At 40.2% G+C, this 23,477-nt stretch overlaps 1 protein-coding gene across 3 annotated transcripts in view; it reads left to right on the top strand.

Annotated features, from left to right (window-relative positions):
- The window catches only part of Acyp2 (acylphosphatase 2), a 211,871-nt gene extending 205,348 nt beyond the window's left edge, over positions 1-6,523 (top strand). For all 3 annotated transcript variants that reach the window (XM_059275143.1, XM_059275141.1, XM_059275142.1), the window contains one exon: positions 6,179-6,523. In XM_059275143.1, the coding sequence (XP_059131126.1) occupies positions 6,179-6,192 (14 nt within the window). In that variant the 3' untranslated portion in view covers positions 6,193-6,523. The remainder of the gene's footprint in view (positions 1-6,178) is intronic.
- Positions 6,524-23,477: the final 16,954 nt, after the last annotated feature.

Raw genomic sequence — 23,477 nt, forward strand, 5'->3', positions numbered from 1 at the left:
GGAATGGCCTCAATAGAGCAGGCTCCTGAGTAAAGGCTAAACCCCTTCTCTGCACAGCATCGTTTGTCTGGTTAATTTAGGAAGTAAAAACACAAAGACACAACCGTTTCACCTTATACTGGACAACCCTGCAGGGTCCTTCTGGCTTCAAGAGCTTCATGTTGGCTAAGCTGCTCAGCATCGCCACCATCCAGTTCTGTCTTGTTTTCTTACCTCCCAGGAGATGTTAAACCAGAGCTTTGATTAACATGCTAATCTCTGTCTCAGAGTTTGTATCCCAGGATATCCTCCCAATGATAGTATGCCTGGGTAATGTGGACATTTCATCATCTGTTAGGTAGAACCAAACTGCTCTTAAAACAAGTCCTGTAATCTCATCAACAACACAGAAAAAAAAAAATGTCTCTTTGCCTGTACCTTAACTGCCACTATAAGATATTTATATTTAAGTTTACATTTAAGTAAATTTTGGGAAAAATTTGTTTTAGAACCTACTACTGATAATTCTGACACCAGTACAATTCCTAACTACTGTGTTCTAAATATGTACACCCACAGATAAATGGAGCTCTCACCCCTCATCAAAGAAGCTTCTTTTTGCAGCAGATAGAAAACTCTTACAGAGATCCACACAAGTGTTCAAAACACAGAGAACAATTGACGTGGGGTACCCATCCCCAGCAGATACATCCACAATGCAACCCATACACCTCAGGCCCAGGGAACATCTCAGAAGAGGTGGAAAGATTGTAAGGCTGGAGGACCAAGAATGCTGTGAGACAGTGTCTTCTGTGTATAACAGGGAGCTGTAGCCATAAAATCTCAACAATATGTACACCTAAACAAGGCCTACATCGTCAACACTAATTGACATGTTAACATGGATGGGGAAATCTCTCAAGGCCCCACCCCAAATAAAGAGCAATGGGCAATTAATGGCAGTTGAGAGTGAGAAAATCCATCTTCTCCAAGGACAAGCCTGTGAAATGTCATTCAATCCCAAGTGGTCTACCTTAAACACATATACATATAAGCAATACTAAATGGACTTAGCAGTTCTATTTATAAATTATAATTTATAAAACTTGATTTTTTAATTTACAAAATTTATAATTAAAGAGAGGTCATGAATTTGAGGGGGAGGGATGGGAACATGGGAGAGATTGGAAGGGAAGTGGTAAAAATGATGCACATTGAGTTCTCATGGATGAAATTCTATAAAACAAAATTTAAATTATTGAAAGTGTTATAAGGGCTGGAGAGATGGCCTGGCAGGTAAAGGTACCTGCTATCAAGCTTAATGATCTGTGTTCAGTCACCAGTGCCAATATTGTAGGAGAGAACCAACTCATTCACATTTTCCTCTAATCTCCACACATGCTCTCTCTCTCTCTCTCTCTCTCTCTCTCTCTCTCTCTCTCTCTCTCTCTCTCTCTCTCTCACACACACACACACACACACACACACACACAATAAATACTATCTCATTCTTTCTTTGAATTTTTAACATAAAACTGTGAATATTTTCAGATATTTATTGGCATTATTTATATTTATTTTTATGTACTCGTGTTTTTTGCCCATTTTTCTATTGCACTAACATCTTATATATTGGTTTAAAGTAGTCTGCATAAAAGAATATTCCAAATAAGTTTTCCATTTTGCTACTTGTTTGTTTAAGACTTTCTTTTGGTCATTCAAAACCTGAACAATTTTATATAAACATTACCAGCAGCTCTTTGTTTCAATCGTGCTTTTCTAAGATTTGCAAATTTGCTAACATTTTCTTAAGAACGTAATTAAAATGCTATCACTCTCACAGTGATATACCCAAGTGCATTCTCAGTGTACATGCCTTTGGTATGTCTCCTCCTTTGTGGACAGCACTTTGCATGTTACATTCTACCATATAACCATCTTTATTTTCCACACTTCCCTGTTTGACATAAGTCCCCAAGAGAACAAGTTTCATTTTAAGTATGCATTTATGTATGCATTCAAGCACCTAGAATATGCCATGTATAAAATGCCTTCTTGGTGAATTGATCACCTATAATACCATTTGACGATGTGGGTCTCTTTCAATGTAAGGGTATGTATATATGCATACATATATACATATGTGGATATGTATGTAGATGTGAAATGTAGGGATAGGGTAAGCATCCTTTTAATTAGCATACATTTATGTGAAATTTCATGACAATTTTGTTTTTCCCTAGAACTCGTAGATCAACAGTCTCCGAACCTAACTACACGTTAAACGCCAGCTCCAAGAACAGCCCAGGGAGAGTGAGGTTTCATGGCTTGTGACCAGTGGTCAGGATATTCCTTAACAGCCAGGTCAGGCAATGAGGTTCTTAGTGACAGTAGTGGCATGTATGGAACCATGACACAATGTGGCCATCCTCACCACAATGGAAACAACAAGGCCTTTAAACTTTCCAACAACCAGTCATGATGTCCTTATCTGGCCATCTGACTAGCAATCAGGAAGGTATTGATGGATGGTGAGGAGCTGGTGTAAAGCAGCTACCTCAACACACTGCATTATCAGCACAGATAGATTTCCTGCATTCCTCTGCCCACCTGTCCTTGTCTTGGATTTATGCATTCTAATCTTTCTGCTCTTGTTCTATCTTGAACCTCCTCAAATATGGTTTTCATCCCACAAAACTTCTGTTATGGTCATCACCATTGCTAAAGTGCAATGATCATTCCTAAGTTCTCTCTTCCCCTGACCACCAGCAGGTTTGTGGACATCCTTTTATTCCCTGCAGACTGTATGGGCTTTCAGGATACCACACTCTCCTAGTTTTCTGCAGAGTTCAATGGATGGTTCTTCTGATTCTTCCTCACCTTTTTGAGCTCTTCACATTAGTGTACCTCAAAATGTAATCACAGAACCCCCATTCTTTCTGTCTATCTTCATAATGATGCCAACCAGTCTCACAGTGTTCGATACTGGTCTGTTTGCTAAAAGACTCTGAATTGTGTTTCCTCTTGCCAGACTTGCAGATCCCACCCCAAGTCAACATCTCACCTGGATGGCTAACAGCATCTTAAGCTTGGTATCCCAAAACTGAAATTCTCATCTTCCCCCAGAACCTGCCCCTATCCCTACCTCTCCTTGTCAGTAAGTAACAACTCCATCCAGCTAGTCACTCAAACCAAATACTGGCTGTCATCCTTACACCTCTCCTTTTCTCACACTTGTGTGCACTCTGTGAGCAAATCTACTTACAGTCCTTTAGATGCATTCAGAGCCTGACCATTTCTCCTCTGCTACTACCACATGGAGCAGCTTACTGAGTTATCTTGCTTTCTATCTCCTTGGAAGTAGTAGATTGTTAGCTCCAGGGCTTACATGTATAATAAAGAAAAAGTGTATATAAAGAACTTAGTCGACAGTCAGTGCTCATTAAATGTTAGTTTGGCTACAATTTTGGCCTTTGTTTTCAAGAAAATTTAGAGATTTGATAAGTAAAATTGAAGTCATCAACTGTTTGTCACAAAAATTGAATTTTATTCAATGAGTGTGGGTGGTTTGAATGAGAATGGCCCCATATGCTCATGTACTTGAATTCTTGACCCCTAGTTGGTGGAACTGTTTGGAAAGGATTGTTGGAGGGGGTGTGTCACTGGAAGAGGGTTTCAAGGTTTCAGAAGCTCAATCATTGCCAGTTAGCTCTCCCTACCTCATGCTTGTGGACCAGATGTGAGCTCTCACTGCTGCTCCAGCACCATACCATCTGCCTGCTGCCATGCTTCCCAGCATGGTAATCATGGACTCCACTCCTCTAGAGCAGTGAGCTCCAAATTAAAATGCTTTTTTATAAGTTACCTTGGCCATTGTGTTTAATAACAGCAAGAGGAAAGTAACTAAGAATGTGAAATTTTCACTTTTAAGATTTTAATTAGATGAGTAAAAGAAATGAAGTCTGTAACTATTGATGATTTAGCCCATGCAGAGTAGCAAAATTAACCTCACCCAGCAAAAGTCACAAGTAAAGCCAAGTGGGTGGAGCTCAAAGCATAATGGCAATTTGAGTCATTAGAATTCTTTTCCCTGGTTAAGAGTCATTTTCAGACAATCAGTTTTGCCCAGAAAATAGTTTTTTAATCTAAGCTTTAATTCAGTATGAGATTACACTGTACAGTACAATACAGGTGTGTTTCACAGCAAGGAGTAATTTCAGGGATGTGAGGAACTGTTTCCTCTGTAACAGCTGGGCTCATGCCATCACTTGTATACAACAGCCTCATTATTGTGGGGGATGGGTGTCAGTTGGTAAAGTACTTGCCTGCAGGCGTGAGGACTTGAGTTTCATTCCTAGAACCCATGTGAGAAAAATGCTGATCATGATGTTCCTACTAGTAATCCCAGTGCTGGAGAGGCAGAGACTGGGGCTCACTGGCCAGCCCAGCCTATCTGGCAAGTTCCAGGCCTCTTACAGACCTTGTCTCAAAAAAAATATATATATAGCACCTGAGGAACAATACTAGGTTGTTCTCTAGCCTCCATGCATGCCCACATGTATACACACACACACACACACACACACACACACACACACACACACACACACCACTATACAGAATCACTGCATTCATCACTTTTCTCATTGCTATGACAAAATCAACTTTAGGTAGGTGTAGATGTAACCAGCCGTCTTATTAAATAAGAAACACAGAGCCGATTCAGAGAAGAAAGCCAAGAGGTCAGAACTAAGAGCCTTACCCTTCCTGCTTCAGCCAAGAGAGCTCTCCGAAAAGGACCTACTTCCTGTGTGTATGTCCTTATATAGTCTTTCTGTTCTGCCTTCTCATTGGTTGTAAACCCAAACACATGACTGCCTCGTCACTGCCTGTCTGTAGAGACTTCCAGGTCTTCTATGGTTGGGATTGAGATTAAAGGCGTGTGTCTCCAATGCTGGCTGTATCTTTGAACACACAGAGATCTACCTAGGTCTGTCTACCAAGTGCTGGGATTAAAGGCGTGCGCCACCACCGCCACGCTCTTGCTATGGCTCTAATAGCTCTGACCCCCGACCCCCGGGCAACTTTATTTATTAACAGGTAGGGTTCATTTTGGCTCATAGTTGAGGGTACAGTCTGTCATGGTGGAGAAGATTTGCTGGCAGGAACTTGAAGCAGCAGGTGACTCTGCATCAACAGTCAAGAAGCAGAGAGAATGAATTCTTGCGTCCGGCTAGCTTTCTCCTTTCTATGCATTCTGGGGTCCTAGTCCATGGAATGATGACACCCACATTCAGGGTGGGGATTTCTACCTCAGCATAATCTAGATGATACCTCAGACATGCCCAGAAGCTGTCTCTTCTAGGTTCTGTCAAGTTCACAATATTAACCATCACAGCTACTGAATCAGTTATCCCAAATAATAGGAGAGGACTCTGGAAAATCCTTATAACTGTTGTCTGAGGTCTCTGTGGTACATGAGATAGGCCTGAACTGTATAGTGAGTGATCCGATTAAGTCTCAAATGCATAAATTAAATCATATATGTTGCTAATGAGTTAGGATAACCTCTGCTCTAAATACGCAGAAAAAATGTTTTCAGAACAATTAGATTATTTCATGCATATGGTAAGAACTATATTTAATAGATAGGAAAATGGGTCATCTAGTTTTATTTAGTGTTTTAAGGAAATCATGTCTATTCTTTGTCAGTAATGTTCGCCCTATATATAGCATGTATATATACCTACACACACACACACACACACACACACACACATACACACACAAGTCTACCATATACTTTGTAATAAAAAGAATGATGACTTACTTTTACTACTAACCACTTTGTAAAAATATTTTGAAACTTAAAAGAGCTAGGTAATAATGACCTTGAAGTATTTCTTTTAGGGTAGGGAGAATGACCTTAATATGAAGTAAGTTACTTAAATTATTACCTTTTCTTTGTCCATGTGTAACCTTATATTGTACTTGGTAGAATTCTTAGAACAGCATATACAATGTAAGCAATTTGTTTATCATAGTTAATTTTTGTTATATAGAATAATGTCCTCCATTGTGACATTATATGCAAAAGTTGCATTGCAAATGTGTGAACTCCCTTTCTTACCTCTTGTGGGATCTTTTAGAAACTCTGTGTTACTATACATGCTCATTTCTGTTTGTTTCTGTTTTGTAGGAAAACCTGGCTAAGCAAGGTTGGGAGTCCTAGTTCTCGCATCGACCGGACAGACTTTTCTAATGAAAAAAACATCTCTAAACTGGAATACTCTAATTTTAGTATTCGATATTAATGGAGAAAAATAACAATTGTAAAATTACATTGCAGGAAATAAAACACATTCTTAAATTTGTAGTAGTAGGATTAAAAAATGGGAACTTTCTGTTCTGGAAACCTCAGAATTATATGTTACTAATATGTCTGAAACTGAAAAACTTTTACCCACCTATGTTTTCAGCAAGAAGAAAACAAATATTATAAAATAAAATGTTGTAAAGTATCAGATATGATCATTCAAGTGAAGTATTGTCTTATGGAGTCATTAATTTCAGAAAACATTACAGTATACATGTTATCCGGATAGACATGAAATAAAGTTAGCTATCTAAAATTATCTTTAGGTACTGTTGGCTAGTAGGGTGAATTTTAATGTCCTCTGAATAATAAGTTACTATTAGAGTTGAGTAATTTGTATTGTCATTGAAGTCTTAAAAATGGTTAAAATAACTGTATGTGATGATCACTGTAGCCAGAAAGTAACAGCAATAGAGTTAGTGTGCAGAATTCTGGTAAACCCAGGCCTGAGTCAGGACTAAGCTAGAGTTACTTGGCATGCTTGTCCTCATTGTTCTAAAGAGTGGAGAGGCAGGCTGGGTGACGGCACCTAAAAGAGCTTGTTTCAGTATAGCAAGCTTCAAGACTTGTATCTACTCCCTCCAGCTGCAATCCTATAACTAAAAACACTGGGAGTCCAAATAAGTCACCTAAACTTGTTTCTATATGGTCTTTCGAGACAGGGTTTTTCTGCATTGCTCTGGCTGTCCTGGAACTTGCTCTGTAGACCAGGCCTCAACTCACAGAGATCTACCTGCCTGTGCCTCTCAAGTGCTAGGATTAAAGGCATGGGTACCACTACCCAGCAATTTTATTTCTTTTTATTGCATTTATTGCATGTGTGCATGTGCATTTGTGTGTGAATGCAGAAATGCTTGTTCCGTGATGTGTGTAGAGGTCAGAGGACAATTTTTCATAAGCCATTTTTCTCCTTTTACCTTGTATGTGTGTCCTAAGCTGTCAGGATCATGTAACCAGCACTTTTATCACTGTGGTCCTGATTTTCACATTTTTATAATGGGAGTCTCCATTAAAACAGAACTTTATATAGAATTGAACACATAAAAGAAGTTGGTTGCTGTGTTTTGTTGTTGTTGTTTAGCACAGCTGGTGTGATTGAATGGAATGGAGAGGACCCTTGAGCTTGGCCTCTCCTTCCTTGATTTTTGGTCTATTTCAAATCCCTTGGAAATGCAGGCTGGAAACTACCATCCTATCCATGTAGCAGATTCCACTGCTATATGTAGTCTGAGTCATGTGCCTTAGACTGTGCCTCCAAGTCTCTTCTACCTGCTGCATGGTGAGAACTGAGAAAAAGGAGTAGAGGTGGGATGTCTGTTAGCTTGAAAAGTTCATTCCATGGATTGTAATAACATATCACATGTACATAAGACAGTGCAATGTTGGGAAATGACTTTCTATATAACCTAAAAAGAAAGAAACATTCCTATTATTTGAGACTATCGTGATGACAAGCAGTATATTTATTGGGTAGTTTAATTTTATTCTATTCTGTTTCCCTACTCCATGTGAAGGAAAGCAGACATGATTTTGTGTTACCTTTCATTGGGGAGGGTTTTGATGCCAGGTGCATCTGATGACTTTTCTTCTAAGGTTTCATTTTAAGAGAGCATTGCCAGTGGCGGCGCACACTTTTGATCCCACCACTCAAGAGGCAGAAGCAGGCGGATCTCTGAGTTCAAAGCCAGCCTGGTCTATAGAGTGAGTTCCAGTAAAGCCAGAGCTACACAAAGAAACTCTATCTTGAAAAACAAAATGATGGGGGGGGGGACACTATACTGTGGGTGTGGACAAAGATACATACTAGGTCTTCACTGGGTAAAAGAGAAGCAACAATGTTGAGACCTAAGGGAGCAAAGGATTATCTCAGACTTTGGAAACAGCCAAAAAGCTGCACTTTTCCCATGTCATGAAAACCTGTACCTTTCTTCCAGAAGCCCCTCTAGGGAGATCAGTAGGATGCAATAGGCACTCCTGGCCCTACCAAGATTCTTATCCCCAAAGTACTGCAAAGCATCTACAATCACTGAAGTGGCTTAGGTTGTAGTAACAGTAAATGACAGACACTTGAGACCAGAGAGGTCAACCTGGGACAATTTCTCATCTAAGGCCTCTTATGTGTTCCTTCTGAGAAAGAAGACAACACACATGGAAACAGACTTAACTTCCCAGCTCACAGACAGCAGTAGAAAGAGGAAGATAGATATGTCTCCCAGTTCATGTTTGGAATAAAGATCTGTATTTCTCTGTACATATGAAGGCTCAATGGTGTAAAAAAAATATGTGACATTTTACTTATGTCCTTTAGTAGTTCTCTTAACTCTTAAAATAATTACACCTTGTTGAAACAATCTTCTATCTGCACAAAATAAATCATACTAATGATTAATAAATAAATAAATAACCTCTACTAGTGAGTAGAAATGCTGTAGGTAATGATTGAAAAATAGGTGTATATGAATGGGTAGAAAGCAAGATAAATAGGATAAAGCAATATACAAATGTGTTATAGAAACCAGATAACACACCTTAAAATTTAATTTGTTGAATTTCATATTTAATTTATACAAGGATTTTTAATTTATATACAGTATTCCAGATGTTATAATAAGAAAGGTTTATGTCAGAATTAGACATTTTAAAAACCTAGAAAAATTTAAGGGGAAGATACTTAATTCAATGACTATCAACTTGTGCCTCAACACTCCTCATACCCACTCTGCCTGCCCTTTAAGCAACCAGAATCCCAAGCAGCATGACTGACAAAATCATTTTTCATATTTATATAGAAGTTCCTATCTTTTTAAAAACTCAGTCAAGAGGCTGCTGCACTCTTTGGAGGATCTAGGTTCAATTCTCAGCACAGACATGGTGACTCACAACTGTCTGTAATTCCAGTTCAAGGACATACAGGCAAAACAATGCAGACAAAACACTCAAATACGTAAAACAAGGAAAGCTCAGCAGGACTTGTTGACAGGAGAGGGAGTATGGTAGAGAATGCCTCTTATGCAGCAGGAGATACCCAAGGAGCAGAAGAAGAAAGCTCTGGGCTGTTTCTATCAGGAGGGGCATGAACCCAGGGTTCATCTAAAACTAGCAGGTGTGCTGTGAAGGCTGGCAACAATGCCCATTAATATGATTTTGTTGGAATCTGCTGACCATTATGACTTTTTAAAAATATTATTTTATTCTCCCTTCCCATTCCTCACTCTAAACCCTTGCATGTACCTCCGCCGACTCTCTTTTAAATCCATGACCATTTTTTTTTTCATTAATTGATGTTACATAAAACACATTATGACTTTTTTGGAAATATATGTGTTACAAATATGGTTTATACATTAAGTCTCGCCATGACTGTGGATACAGGTATCAGAAAATGTTCACCCTTCTGTAAAAAGAAAGGCTTCACTTGAGGAACTAAACACGGCGTATCAGAGACTTTGAGTGGTTCAGGAGGCCTGCTTTCTGGGCCCAATCCATCCTCTACTTAGCAGTGTCCTGGGATCCTCAGCTGTAACATCTAGAAGTTAGATCCTTCCCAGATGCAGGTGAGCCAGAGGACATCCAGGGGTGATGGAGGGAAGCTAGAGAAAGCCATGAAAAAGATGTGGGTTGGTTCTTAGCCTCTGGTGCTGATCCAGCCAGAGCAGAGCCACCCCTCAACCCATCCATGTATTAGGATTGCCCTGGACATTTTGTAAGCCAAATCCTGGGGCTGGGGTGCAGCTCAGGTAGAGCACTTGCCCAGCATGTGCAGGCCTGAAACAGTACCCCAGAGAAGCAAACAAAACCAAAACAACCAAGACCCCAGGTTTAGTAACTTGGAAGTTTTCTAAGTTTTGCTCTGATTGCCTCTGTCAGGCTGACATAGTATGTAAACTGAACCATAGGCCATTTGTATTGAGAATATACATGCTATGCAGAAAGCACTATAGAAAACGAATTCTTACTTCTTACAGTAGCCCCCATCGAGATTCATGTCTCCAAGTTTGTCTTTATGTTATCTCTTATTTCTGTTTTTATCCTAACAAATTTGGAAATTATGCAAGAATAAATACAAATATGTAATTAGTGGTTAATTTTTAAATTTTTTTTAAATTTATAAATGTTTATACATTTATAAATGTCATAGCAATTCCTAATATTTAGATCTTGGATAGGAGGTAGCTTTTTCTTACTTCACAGGTCTCTGTTGGGGAGTGTTGTCTTTGTTTGTTTGTTTCATTCCTCATGTGCGCTAGGTAAACTCTACCACTGAACCCTGCCTCTGGCTATGGTTTGTGATTGACAGTAAAACCATGTTCTGATGATTTTTTTAAATTAAGATTTAAAAGTCTAGTTCTTATGTGAGCCCATCAGCAGGCTTTCAACAGGAAGTGGTTTATTTTCCCCTTTTCAGGGAATCTGGATTATCTTTATCCTCTGCTAGAAAAAAAATCAGTATGCATGCTGGTTAGATATTCCAGATGCATCTTTCATCTTCAAAGTACATTTTTATTTTATGAGTTTTATTTCCACTTTTCATGATAAATGCTGAAAGTAACAATAAATATAGTCTCTCTCCCTTTCTTCCTTCCGTTTCCCTCCCTCCCTCCCTCCCTCCCTCTTCATTCTTCACACATCTTAGATGATGTCTGGAGGAAGTCAGAAGACTCAGGAAAGAGATGTTAGAGTGGAGTTTCTATTTCAGACCTCTAAAAAGTGAAATTTATTGTTGTGGATAATCTTTTTGTACAGTGTGAAGATGTGTCTTTGTTTTAGCTCATCTACCTAAGGCACCTTCTGATTGGGTTAATAAAGACCTGAATGGCCAATACCTAGGCAGGAGAGGATAGGTGGGACTTTCATGGAGAGAGGGGAACTCTGGGGAAGAATCTGAGAAGTGGGGAATTGGCCAGTGAGACAAGGAAGAAGTTGGATGTATAGTGCTGAGGAGAGGTAACAAGTCACAGGGAAGAATATAGATCAATATAAATATATGTTTTAAGAGCTAGTTGGGAACAAGCCTAAGCTAAGGCCAAGTTTTCATAATTAATAAGAAGTCTCCATTTCATTATTTGGGAGCTGGTGGCCCAAAGAAAGTCCAATTATAAATCATCATTATTTCACTCTACAAGTACGAAGGTACAATTTCTACCAAATTCATCTGGATGAAAACATGCCTACAAAACTTAATCAGGAAATCTGCACAAAGATTGTACTGCCTACATCACTTTTGAGATGTAGGATGGATATCAACCAAAGGGGAAATATATGGAATAGGAATCTCAACAATGTGAAAGGTGATTTTTCAAGGAAGTTTAGAAGAATCAGCCTTTCTTTCTTCACTGATCCTGATTACCACACTTTCTTCCACTTAAGTCACAGCACCCAAGGAAAACATGGTGGTGGTATAGTGGGCTGTTCTTTTAGACAAAGCATGGCATTTGAGCAAAGAAAAGAGCCTCAGAGGCAGAATCTAGGAGAAAGTGTTGAAGGATGTCAGCAGCAGTGATGGAAGTAGAGAAAAACAAGGGGTGCTTGCTGCAAAACAAAGGCAGTGGTTATATCCAGGCTAGAGGGAGTGGGTTGTGGGCCAGAACAAGTACACAAAAAAGCACTCCCTGGCCAGCTAGGAGCTTATATTTCTTCACTTGAGTTGTAAACTCATAAATGTTCACTTTGTAATTAAAATCTACAATGTATTCTGTATGGCTTTTTATATGTATTATACATGCCATAATTGAAAGAGAGAAAGAAAAGAAAAAACTAATGATACTAAAAGTGTCATAGCACAGTATGGGTTAGGGCAGATCAGCCATGCTAAGACTTTGAACACAAGAGGAATATACTTTTCTTTTGGCAAATACAGGCCAGTATATAAATAAACTTTCCTCATTGAGATATGAATGTTAATGAAAACAAGCCTTACAATTCACTCAAAGCCCTACAGCCCAAAGTAAAGGGTGCATTGTCTTTTAGAACAGCGGATGTGCATAACTCTGAAAACGGTTTGTTGTTGGAAGAAACATTTCAGGAAACATCTGTTGATTCACTCTGTAGCACACAATGAGAATTGACCTCTGCCAAAGAAAAGCAGAGCACCTTTGGAGAGAATGTATACAAATTACGATAAAACAGATGGATTAAGAAACTTAGCTGGAATGAGTAAGCACCTGCCATCAGAACTGTACCCCTCCCTGGATTCTGTACCCTATGACCCTTCCCCAGGCCAACTTCATCTTAGCTGGTCCCTGGCCCTGCTGCTGCTGGGCCCTGTCCCCAACTCCAGCAGACTTCCACCACTAAGGTTCAGACTACACCAGCCTGCCCTGTCCCATCTCAGCACCCGCACCACTGCTGGTCACTGCCCCTAACTTCAGAGGAATCCCACAGCTCTGGTGCAGCCCTCATCAGAGGTTGATGAGCAGGTGAGTAACCTGCCTGCCAGCTGGACTGCTGCCACCCCCTGGATTCTGCTCCACCAAGACCCACACCATCACTTAACCCTTCCCATCTCATTATCCTCCCTGTGGCTGGCCCTTCCCAGAACTCCGGCAGACCCCATAGGTCCAGACACAGCCCACACCAGTTGGAAGAACAGATGCCATAGGCCCATGTAGAGTCACATCACTTGGAAGAACAGCCCCAGAAGCTCTGCCAGAAGGCAGGCTGGTCCTAGGTATCCCAGAGGATGACTCAGGCTTTACTGGAGGCCAAGCTGGGTCTAGAGACCCAAGAAAACTTCAGCTTAACTGAGGTCAGACCAGATCAAGGGATCCAAGTCCCCCCAAACCCCAAATGGAGACATCCTACTGGGCATGAAGACTCACCAGTCACCAAAACGCTTGGCCACTTAGACCTGAAGATGAGAGAGGAAACAGAAACCAAGGAACAAAACACCCTTCCAACAAAGACAAACACAGGAATCAACAGCTAGACCTATAATCATCCCAAATCCAGATGCCTAAACACCAGTGTAGGAACACAATCAACAACAGAAAGGGCAATATCAACAGAAAGGGCAATATCTTATCACCAGAACCCAGCTATCCTACAACAGCAAGACCAGAACATTCCAACACAGCTAAAGCATAAGAAAATGACCTTAAAACATAAATTTATGGGGATGATAGAGGTCCTTAAAGAGGATATGAAAAAATCCTTTAAAGAAATTGAGGAAAAGACAACCAAACAATTAGAGGAAATCAATAAATCTCTTAAAGAATGTCAAGAAAACCAAGAAAAAATAAACAGTTGATGGAAACATATAAAACTGCTCATGTGGTAGACCACCTGGGTAACCAGCTCCCACATTTTACCTCAGGGTGCTCTTGAGGAGAGAGGGATAAGAGATATAGATAGAAGGACAGAAGGGAGATAAACAGATAGAAACACAGGATAGCTTTGGGAGGGCCTGGATCCTAATCCACCAGCCTCTTCTGGCTCTTCTAAAGGGCTATTTATAGGAATGCCAAGGGATGGAGCAAAAGACCTCCCCCTAGCTCAGCCAAGTGCAGACCCTTTCCAATCACCTGGTAATCATGCTCATGGTCAAACAATCCTCTAATGCAGCTCTGCTGGGTAAAGCAAGCTCAGATCTCATTAGAAAACCTTTGTGGGCCTCAACATGCTCAAGACTTAAATATGGAAATAGAAGAAATAAAGAAAATACAAACTAAGGGAATTATGGAAATGGAAAATCTGGGTAAGTGAACAGGAACTACAGATGCAAGCATCACCAACAGAATACAAGAGATAGAAGAGAGAATCTCAGGCACTGAAAATATGATACAGGAAATAGATTCATAGGTCAAAGAAAAAGTTAAATCTAAAAAATTCCTAACACAAAACATCCAAGAAATCTGGGACACTATGAAAAGACCAAACCTAACAATAATAGAAATAGAAGATGGAGAAGAATCCCTGATCAAAGTCCCAGAAAATATATTCAACAAAATCATAGAAGAAAACTTCCCTAATCTAAAGAAAGACATGCCTATAAAGGTAAAAGAAGCTAACAGAACACCAACTAGACTAGACCAGAAAAAAAGGTCCTGTCATCAAAACATTAAGTATACAGAATAAAGAAAGAATATTAAAAGCTGCAAAGGAAAAAGGCCAAATAACATATAAAGGCAGACCTATCAGAATTACATCTGACTTCTCAATGGAGACTAAAAGCCAGAAGATCCTGGACAGATGTCTTGCAAACTCTAAGAGACCATGGATGCCAGCACAGACTACTATATATGTATGCAGTAGAGCTTTAAATCACCATAGATGGAGAAAACAAGATACTTAATGACAAAATCAAATTCAATTATTATTATTATTATTATTATTATTATTATTATTGAACTATAAAATTCAATTCAGTATCTATCCACAGATCTAGTCCTACAGAAGGTACTAGAAGGAAAACTGCAACCCAAGGAAGTTAGCTATATCCACAAAAACACAGGCAATAGATAATCCCACACCAGCAAAACCCCAAAGAGAGAAACACATACACCACCAACAACAACAACAAAATAACAGGAATTGACAATCACTGGTCATTAATATCTCTCAACATCAATGGACTCAATTTTCCAATAAAAAGACATAGGCTAACAAAATGCATATGAAAACAGGGTCATCCTTCTGCTGTGTCAAAGAAACACACCTCAATATCAAAGACAGATATTACCTCAGCATAAAGGATTTTAAAAAGATTTTCCAATCAAACAGACCTAAGAAGCAAGCTGGTGTAGCTATCCTAATATCTAACAAAATAGGCTTCAAACTAAAATCAGTTGGAAGAGATGGAGAAGGACATTTCATATTCATCGTAGGAAAAATCCATCAAGATGAAGTCTCAATTCTGAACATCTATGCCCCAAATACAAGGGCACCTACATTTGTAAAAAACAAAAAAACAAACAAACAAAAAACATACTAAAGCTTAAATCACATATAGAACACCACATATGAATAGTGGGAGACTTCAACACCCCACTCTCACTAATGGACAGGTCATCCAGACAAAAACTAGGCGGAGAAATAACAAAATTAACAGATGTTATGACTAAAATTGACCCAACAGATATCTACAAAACATTTCATGCAAACAATGAAAAATATACCTTCTTCTCAGCACCTCATGGAACCTTCTTCAAATTGACCACATACTCAGTCACAAAGCAAGTCTTAACAGCTACCAAAAAAATTGGAATAATCCCCTGTATTTTATCAGATCACCATGGCTTAAAGCTGGAGTTCAACAACAACACAAAATACAGAAAGACTACAAACTCATGGAAACTGAACAATTCTCAACTGAATTACCACTGCATCAAGGAAGAAATAAAGAAGAAAATTAAAGACTTCTTATAATTCAATGAAAATGAATACACAGCATACCCAAATTTATGGGACACAATGAAAGCAGTACTAAGAGGAAAATTTATAGCATTAAGTGCCTGCATAAAGAATTTAGAGAAATCTCATACTAGAAAGTTAACAGCATACCTGAAAGCTCTAAAAGAAAAAGAAGCAAACACACCCAAGAGGAGTAGACAGTGGAAAATAATCAAACTGAGAGCTGAAATCAATAAAATAGACACAAAGAGAACAATACAAAGAACCAATGAAACAAAGAGTTGGTTTTTTGAGAAAACCAATGATAGACAGACAAATTCTTATCCAAACTAACCAAAAGGCAAAAAGAGAATATCCAAATTTTAAAAATCAGAAACAAAAAAGGGGCCATAAAAACAGATTCTGAAGAAATCCAGAGAATCATTAGGTCATACTTCAAAAACCTGTACTCTACAAAATTGGAAGATCTAAAAGAAATAGACAAATTTATTGATAAGTGCCACATACCAAAATTAAATCAAGACCAGATAAACAATTTTAATAGACCTATAACCCCTTAGGAAACAGAAACAGTCATTAAAAATCTCCCAACAGAAAAAGCCCAGGGCCAGAAGCTTTTAGTGCAGAATTCTATCAGACTTTCAAAGAGCTAATATCAGTATTCCTCAAACTATTCCACAAAATATAAACAGAAGGAATGTTGCCAAATTCTTTATGAGGCCTTGGTCACCCTGATACCCCAAACACACAAAACCCAACAAAGAAAGAAAATTACAGACCAATTTCACTCATGAACATCGATGCAAAATACTCAATAAAATACTGGCAAACCAAATCCAAGAACACATCAAAAAGATCATCCACCATGATCAAGTAGGCTTAATCTCAGAAATGCAGGGATGGTTCAACATATGAAAATCTGTCAATGTAATCCACCATACAAACAAATTGAAAGAAAGAAAAACACATGATCATCTCATTAGATGCTGAAAAATCTTTTGACAAAATCCAACACCCCTTCATGATAAAAGTCTTGGGAAGATTAGGAATACAAGGAACATACCTAAATATAATAAAAGCAATATACAGCAAGCTGATAGCCAATATCAAATTAAATGGAGAGAAACTCAAAGCAATTCCAATAAAATCAAGGACAAGACAAGGCTGTAACTCTCTCCATATTTATTCAATATAGTACTTGAACTTTTAGCTAGAGCAATAAGACAACAAAAGGAGATCAAGGAGATACAAATTGAAAAAGAAGTCAAAGTATCACTATTTACAGATGCCAGGGAACTCCTACAGCTGATAAACACTTTTAGTGAAGTGGCTAACTATAAGATTAACTGAAAAAAATCAGTAGTCCCCCTATATACAAATGATAAATGGGCTGAGAAAGAAATCAGGGGAACAACACCCTTCACAATAACCACAAACAATATAAAATATCTTGGGGTAACACTAACAAAGCAAGTGAAAGACCCATATAATAAGAGCTTCAAGTCTTTGAAGGAAGAAATTGGAGAAGATATCAGAAGATGGAAAGATCTCTCATTCTCATGGATCAGTAGGATTAACATAGTAAAAATGGCCATCCTACCAAAAGCAATCTACAGATTCAACAAATCCTCATCAAAATTCCAACACAAATCTTTACAGACCTTCATATAGAAAAACAAAAAACCCAGGATAGCCAAAACAATCCTGTACAATAAAAGAACTTCTGGAGGTATCATTATCCTTAATTTCAAGCTCTACTACAAAGCTATAGTAATAAAAACAGCTTGTGTATTGGCATAAAAACAGACAAGTGGGTCAATGGAATCAAATTGAAGACTGAGTTGTAAATCTACACACCTATGGACACCTGATTTTTGACAAAAAAGCCAAAATTATACAATGGAAAAAAGAAAGCATCTTCAATAAATGACATAACTGGAGGTTGGCATGTAGAAGAATGCAAACAGATCCATACCTATCCCCCTGCACAGAACTCAAGTCCAAGTGGATCAAAGAACTCAACATCCAGTTACAATGAACCTGACAGAAGAGAAAGTGGGGAATAGTCTTGAAAGCACTGGCATAGGATACAACTTTCTGAATATAACACTAATAGCACAGACACTAAGATTGACAATTATTAAATAGGACTTCATGAAACTGAAAAGCTTCCGTAAGGCAAAGAACATTGTCAATAGGACAAAACAGCAGCCAACAGAATGGGAAAAAATCTTCATTAACACCTCACCTGACAGAGGGCTGATTTCCAAAATATATAAAGAACTCAAGAAACTAGACAGCAAAAAAGTAAATAATCCAGTTAAAGCATTGGATACAAATCTAAACAGAATTCTCAACAGAGGAATCTCAAATGTCCAAGAAACATTTAACGAAATGTTCAATATCCTTAGGCATCAGGGAAATGCAAATCAAAACCAACTCTGAGATTCCACCTTATACCTGTCAGAATGGGTAAGAGATCAAAAGCACAAATGACAGTTTATGCTGGAGAGGGTATGGAGCAAGGGGGACACTCCTCCACTGATAATGGGAGTGCAAACTTGTACAGCCACTTTAGAAATCAATATGGTGGTTTCTCAGAAAATGGGGATTTGATCTACCTGAAGACACAGCTATACCACTCTTGGGCACATATACCCAAAGGATGCTCCATCCTATCACAAGGACACTAGCTCAACTATGTTCATAGCAGCTTTATTCATAATAACCAGAAACTGGAAACAACCTAAATGTCCATCAACCCAAGAATGAATAAAGAAAATGTAGTACATTTACACAATGGAGTGTTACTTGCAGTATTACTCAGCTATTAAAAACAATGACATCAGGAAATTTGAAGGCAAATGGATGGAACTAGAAAAAATCCTGAGTAAGGTAACCCAGACCCAGAAAGACAAGCATGGTATGTACTCACTCATAAGTGGATATTATCTGTAAAGTAAAGGATAACCATGCTACAGTCCACAAACCCAGAGAGGCTAGGTAACCAGGAGGGCCCAAAGGGGATACATGGATCTCCCTGGGAAGGGGACATAGAAGACATCTCCTGGGTAGAATGGGGGTGGATGGGAATGGGAACTTGAGGGATTGGGTTGTGGAGTGGATTAGGGGAGAGTATTGAAAGAGATGACTGAAAAGTGGGTGCATTTGGGGGTCAGGTAGAAACCTGATCCAAGGGAAATGCCCACAAATCTATAAGGATGACCCTAACTAAGACTCCCAGCAATAGTGGATAGGAAGACTGAACCGGCCATCTCCTATGATCACATTGGTGACTACCCCAATTGTCATCAGAGAGCCTTCATCCAGTAACTAATAGAAACAGATGCAGAGACCCACAGCCAAACATTATGTGGAGTTCATTGAACCCTGTGGAAGAGACAGAGGAAGGATTGTAGGGGTCAAGGACACCACAAGAAAACCCACAGAAACAACTACCCTGGCTCATAGGAACTCACAGTCTAAATCAACAGAGACTGCATGGGACCAGCTTAGGCCCAATACATATATGTGACAGTTGTGTAGCTTGGTCTACTTGTGGGACTCCTAACAATGGTAGTAGGGGCTATTCATTCCTTGGTGCATTGGCTGGCTCTTGGGAACCTATTCCTCATACTAGATTGTCTTGCCCAGCTGAATATGAGAGGAGGTGGATGTAGGGAAGAGAGGCTGGCTAGAGAAACCCACCCTGACCCTGGAACCCAGAATTAGGGAAGGATGGCTCAGATAAAGCCAGTGAGAGAAACACAGTTTAGCTCAGATCAGAGCCATCTCTGCCTTTGTGCAACTGACTTGTGAAATCAACCAGTCACAGAGCAGGACAACAAAATCCTGGCCCTAGGGCCCAGGACCAGGGAAAGAAACACAGCCTGTGTTTGGGACCTGGGCCAGAGAAATGAACCAAGGAAACATGCCCTGACTCTGAAACCAGTACCAAAGAAACACTCTTGGCCCCTAGAATCAAGAGTCAGTGAATGAAATGTGCCCTGGCCTTAGAGGTAGTGTCAAAAAGCTGAGTAAGGCCAGTGAGAGAAACAGTTTAGCTCAGATCAGAGCCATCTCTGCCCCTGTCCAACTGACTTGTGAAATCAATCAATCACAAAGCAGGACAGCAGAATCCTGGCCCTAGGTCCCAGGACCAGGGAAAGAAACACAGCCTGTGTTTGGGACCTGAGCCAGAGAAGTGAACACTTTATCCCCAAACCCAGAACCCAGGAAATATGCCCTGACTCTGAAACTAGTACCAAAATAACACTCTTGGCCCCTAGAATCAGAGTCAGTGAAAGAAATGTGCCCTGGCCTTAGAGGTGGTGTCAAAAAGCCAAGAAAGGCCAGTGAAAGAAACACAGTTTGGCCCTGAAATCAGGGCCATCTCTGCCCCTTGCTCACAAAACTGGCCAATCCCTGGGCAGAAAATAAACTAACCAATCACAGTTGACTCCACCCCCTAGACATTCTATATAAACCGCCCTGTCCAGTCAGTTGTGAGGCAGCTACTCTCCTGGACTCCTCCTTCCCAAAATAAACCTCTTTCTCAAAAGAGTATTGGGTGAAGACCTTCATTGACAGCTGAACAGAAGAACTTTCCTGGGACGTCCCATAGTGGACTGAGCAAGGGGGAGCTGAACAGAAGAACCTTGCTGGGATGTCCCATAGTGGACTGAGCAAGGGGGAGCTGAACAGAAGAACCTTGCTGGGACGTCCCATAGTGGACTGAGCAAGGAGGAGCTGAACAGAAGAACCCTGCTAAGATGTCCCATAGTGGACTGAGCAAGGAGGAGCTGAACAGAAGAACCTTGCTGGGATGTCCCATAGTGGACTGAGCAAGGGGGAGCCGAACAGAAGAACCCTGCTAAGATGTCCCATAGTGGACTGAGCAAGGAGGAGCTGAACAGAAGAACCTTGCTGGGATGTCCCATAGTGGACTGAGCAAGGGGGAGCTGAACAGAAGAACCCTGCTAAGATGTCCCATAGTGGACTGAGCAAGGGGGAGCTGGTAACACTGAGCCAGAGATTGTGGCTCTCCAGGAGAGGAGCAGGATTGCTGTGTCCTGTGGGGAGACATCATACCAGGTATATCCTGACTTTCCTGAAGAGTCAGGATACCCTTCCTTGCTGAAGCACTTCCAGGCCTGACTCTCCCGAGAAGTCAAAAAACCTTCCTTTCCAAGGTTGGGCTGTTTCTTTGCAGTCCCAGCCATGAGAGCTGTGCTAAACATCTTCAGGTGTCCAGGACACCTTCAGGGCAGAGCTCTTGTTCTAAGTAGCTCAAGGTGTCTGGGATACCTCACCTCTAGGGCTGAACTGTCTCCTTGCAGTTTCAGCCATCAATTTACTAACATTTTGGTGCCAAAACCCGGGACACCAAACCCAGAGTTTTTGCAGTTTACTTACAGTGGAGGTGCTTAATCTTACTGAAACTTGATATGCCATGCTTTTGTTGATACCCATGGGAGACCTGCCCCTTTCTGAACAGAAATAGAGGAAGAGTGGAATGGGGGAGGGGATGAGAGGAGAGGAGGGAGAGGAAACTGTGGTAGGGATATCAAATAAATTAAAAAATTAATTTAAAAAAGAAAATTAGCTGAAGGCGGGGCACTGTGGTACACTCCCCTTCAATGACAGCACTGCAGAGGCAAAGATAATTGGGATGTAAAGATTAGACCTGAGGAACAAGCAACACACACACTTAAAATATAGTCAAAGTCCATAATGGAATTATTACAGCCAACAGCAAAATGTGTTACCAACATGGAGCTGTGCCTGCCAAACCAGCTGATCATCAGAAGTTTGGGGACAGTGGTGTAGGGGAACAGGGTTGGATGGAAGCCATATCATGCCATACCTCAGCTCAGAACATTCTTGGTGTCATCTTCTTACCCTCTGTAAAGGCAAGGATCATTCCAAGTGCCCAGCAGGCCCGCACCATCCAGCCTGCCCTTCTGGCTTTGCACTCATTGTTTGCTCTGCTCCAGCTTGTTTGTGCCACTCTGGCCATAGAAGGCTCCTAGTAATGAGTTATCCCAGGCTTTTCTGCTTACCACTCACTCTCATGTAAATGCTTTCGGTAAACACAGTCATGGCTCAGCTACTTCCTTCTGTCACTCTATCCATGTGCCTTACCTGTCACCACATTGGACTGTAAAATACTCACTCTTCAGTCTCTCACCAACACCTTCATTTCCACATGGAGCTTATCTCTTGCCATTCACCCCCCAAAGAAAGCTGAAGGGTACACGGCTGTGCCCTGCAGGTCAGTAACTCCTAAGACAGCACGTAGCCATTGTCAATGCCCAGCAGTAAATATTAAATATAAGACCAAGGACTTAGCATAGATGATAGAAGTGAGACCATGTACTCATCACTATCAATAAGACATGACTAAACTGATGACTGTGTGAGCTGAAGTCCCCATGAGAAAACCTCACCTGTGTGAAAAACTCCACAGGCTTGCTAACGTAACAGAACTTCCATGATTGTGGATAGTTGGAATGTTGCAGGCACTGAGGCACATTATCTTTGGTTATTTTGGGCCTGCTTAGTAGCTATTCATTGCCCAGCTTTACATTTGGCCCCCAGATCTGTATTTGACCTAATATCTTTGTGACTACTAAGTAAAAATTCTTTTTGAAATGTACAAACAAGACCTCTTAGCTTCCAGCAAACCAAAAATTAAGAATGTCATCAGATGAACTCTGAGGCCTATAGCAGAGATTTCCCTTCTTTGTGTAACTGCCCAACCTGATGTTCCCAAAAATGTCTTTTAAAAATATTAAGATTTCTAACTTTTTGTTGCTAACATTTTATTTGGGGCAGCATGAATCCATGTTCTTGGGCTCTGGTCACCTATCTTTGGCTCCAGAATAAACTGTCTCTAAATCCCTTTTGAGCAGAGAACTGTGTTTTTGTATCAATGATGACAAGAGACATAAAGTGACGACATCTCTATCAACCACAAACCCTAGGGTAGCTCGCCTTTGCTAAACAACTGAACAAAAATATACAAAACACTGTATCCCCTGAAAAGGGGAATAGGAGTTTCTGCTTAGAGGTAACTTCCAGACGGCAAATCATGGAAGGGGGACTTGGAACTGTGTGGAGGGCAAGAGACAGAAAGAAGTCTAGGGAGTCTCAGGTTGGTAGAACTAGCAGGGGAGAGCCCTGGAAAGAAAAAAGCTGAAGCGGGGGGGGGGGGGGGGGGGGGGGGCCTTAGAAATATTCACAGGCATTCCCTGGAGTTTTCGATGCCTCTGAGCCACGCATGTGCAGAATGAATTTCCACAAAGACACAGGGGGAACTGTAAAAAGAAGAAAATGCTAATGTTGGGAGCTGAGAAAGGAGAAACCGGAAGCAGGTCATGCTCCGGGATTGTTCTAGACCTATTACAGGAAACCCAAAAAACAGCACTGGAAGAAGCCTACTAATCTGCAGATAACTCATACTGCCAAACAAACCCTAACCCTGAAGGAAGGAAAGAAATGCCAGGTTCTCAGTCCTTAGAATACACACTGTTGAAATTCGGAGTGAAAACTGGAAACTGCCTAGCATTCTACATCTAGTGAAAATATAAAAACAAACAGACAAAAACAGCATTTTTCCAGATGTACCAAATCTGGAAAAAAATAGTTTCCAACAGATCTGCGCTGTAAGAAATCTATCAGCCCCCAAACGACACTAAATATAAACTCTTTACCCGCCCCCCAGAAAAGCATTAAAAATGGTAAGTCAGTGTTTTTCTCATTAAACTAAAAA

This window comes from Peromyscus eremicus, chromosome 10 (assembly GCF_949786415.1).
Source record: "Peromyscus eremicus chromosome 10, PerEre_H2_v1, whole genome shotgun sequence".
Classification (NCBI taxonomy): Eukaryota; Metazoa; Chordata; class Mammalia; order Rodentia; family Cricetidae; genus Peromyscus; species Peromyscus eremicus.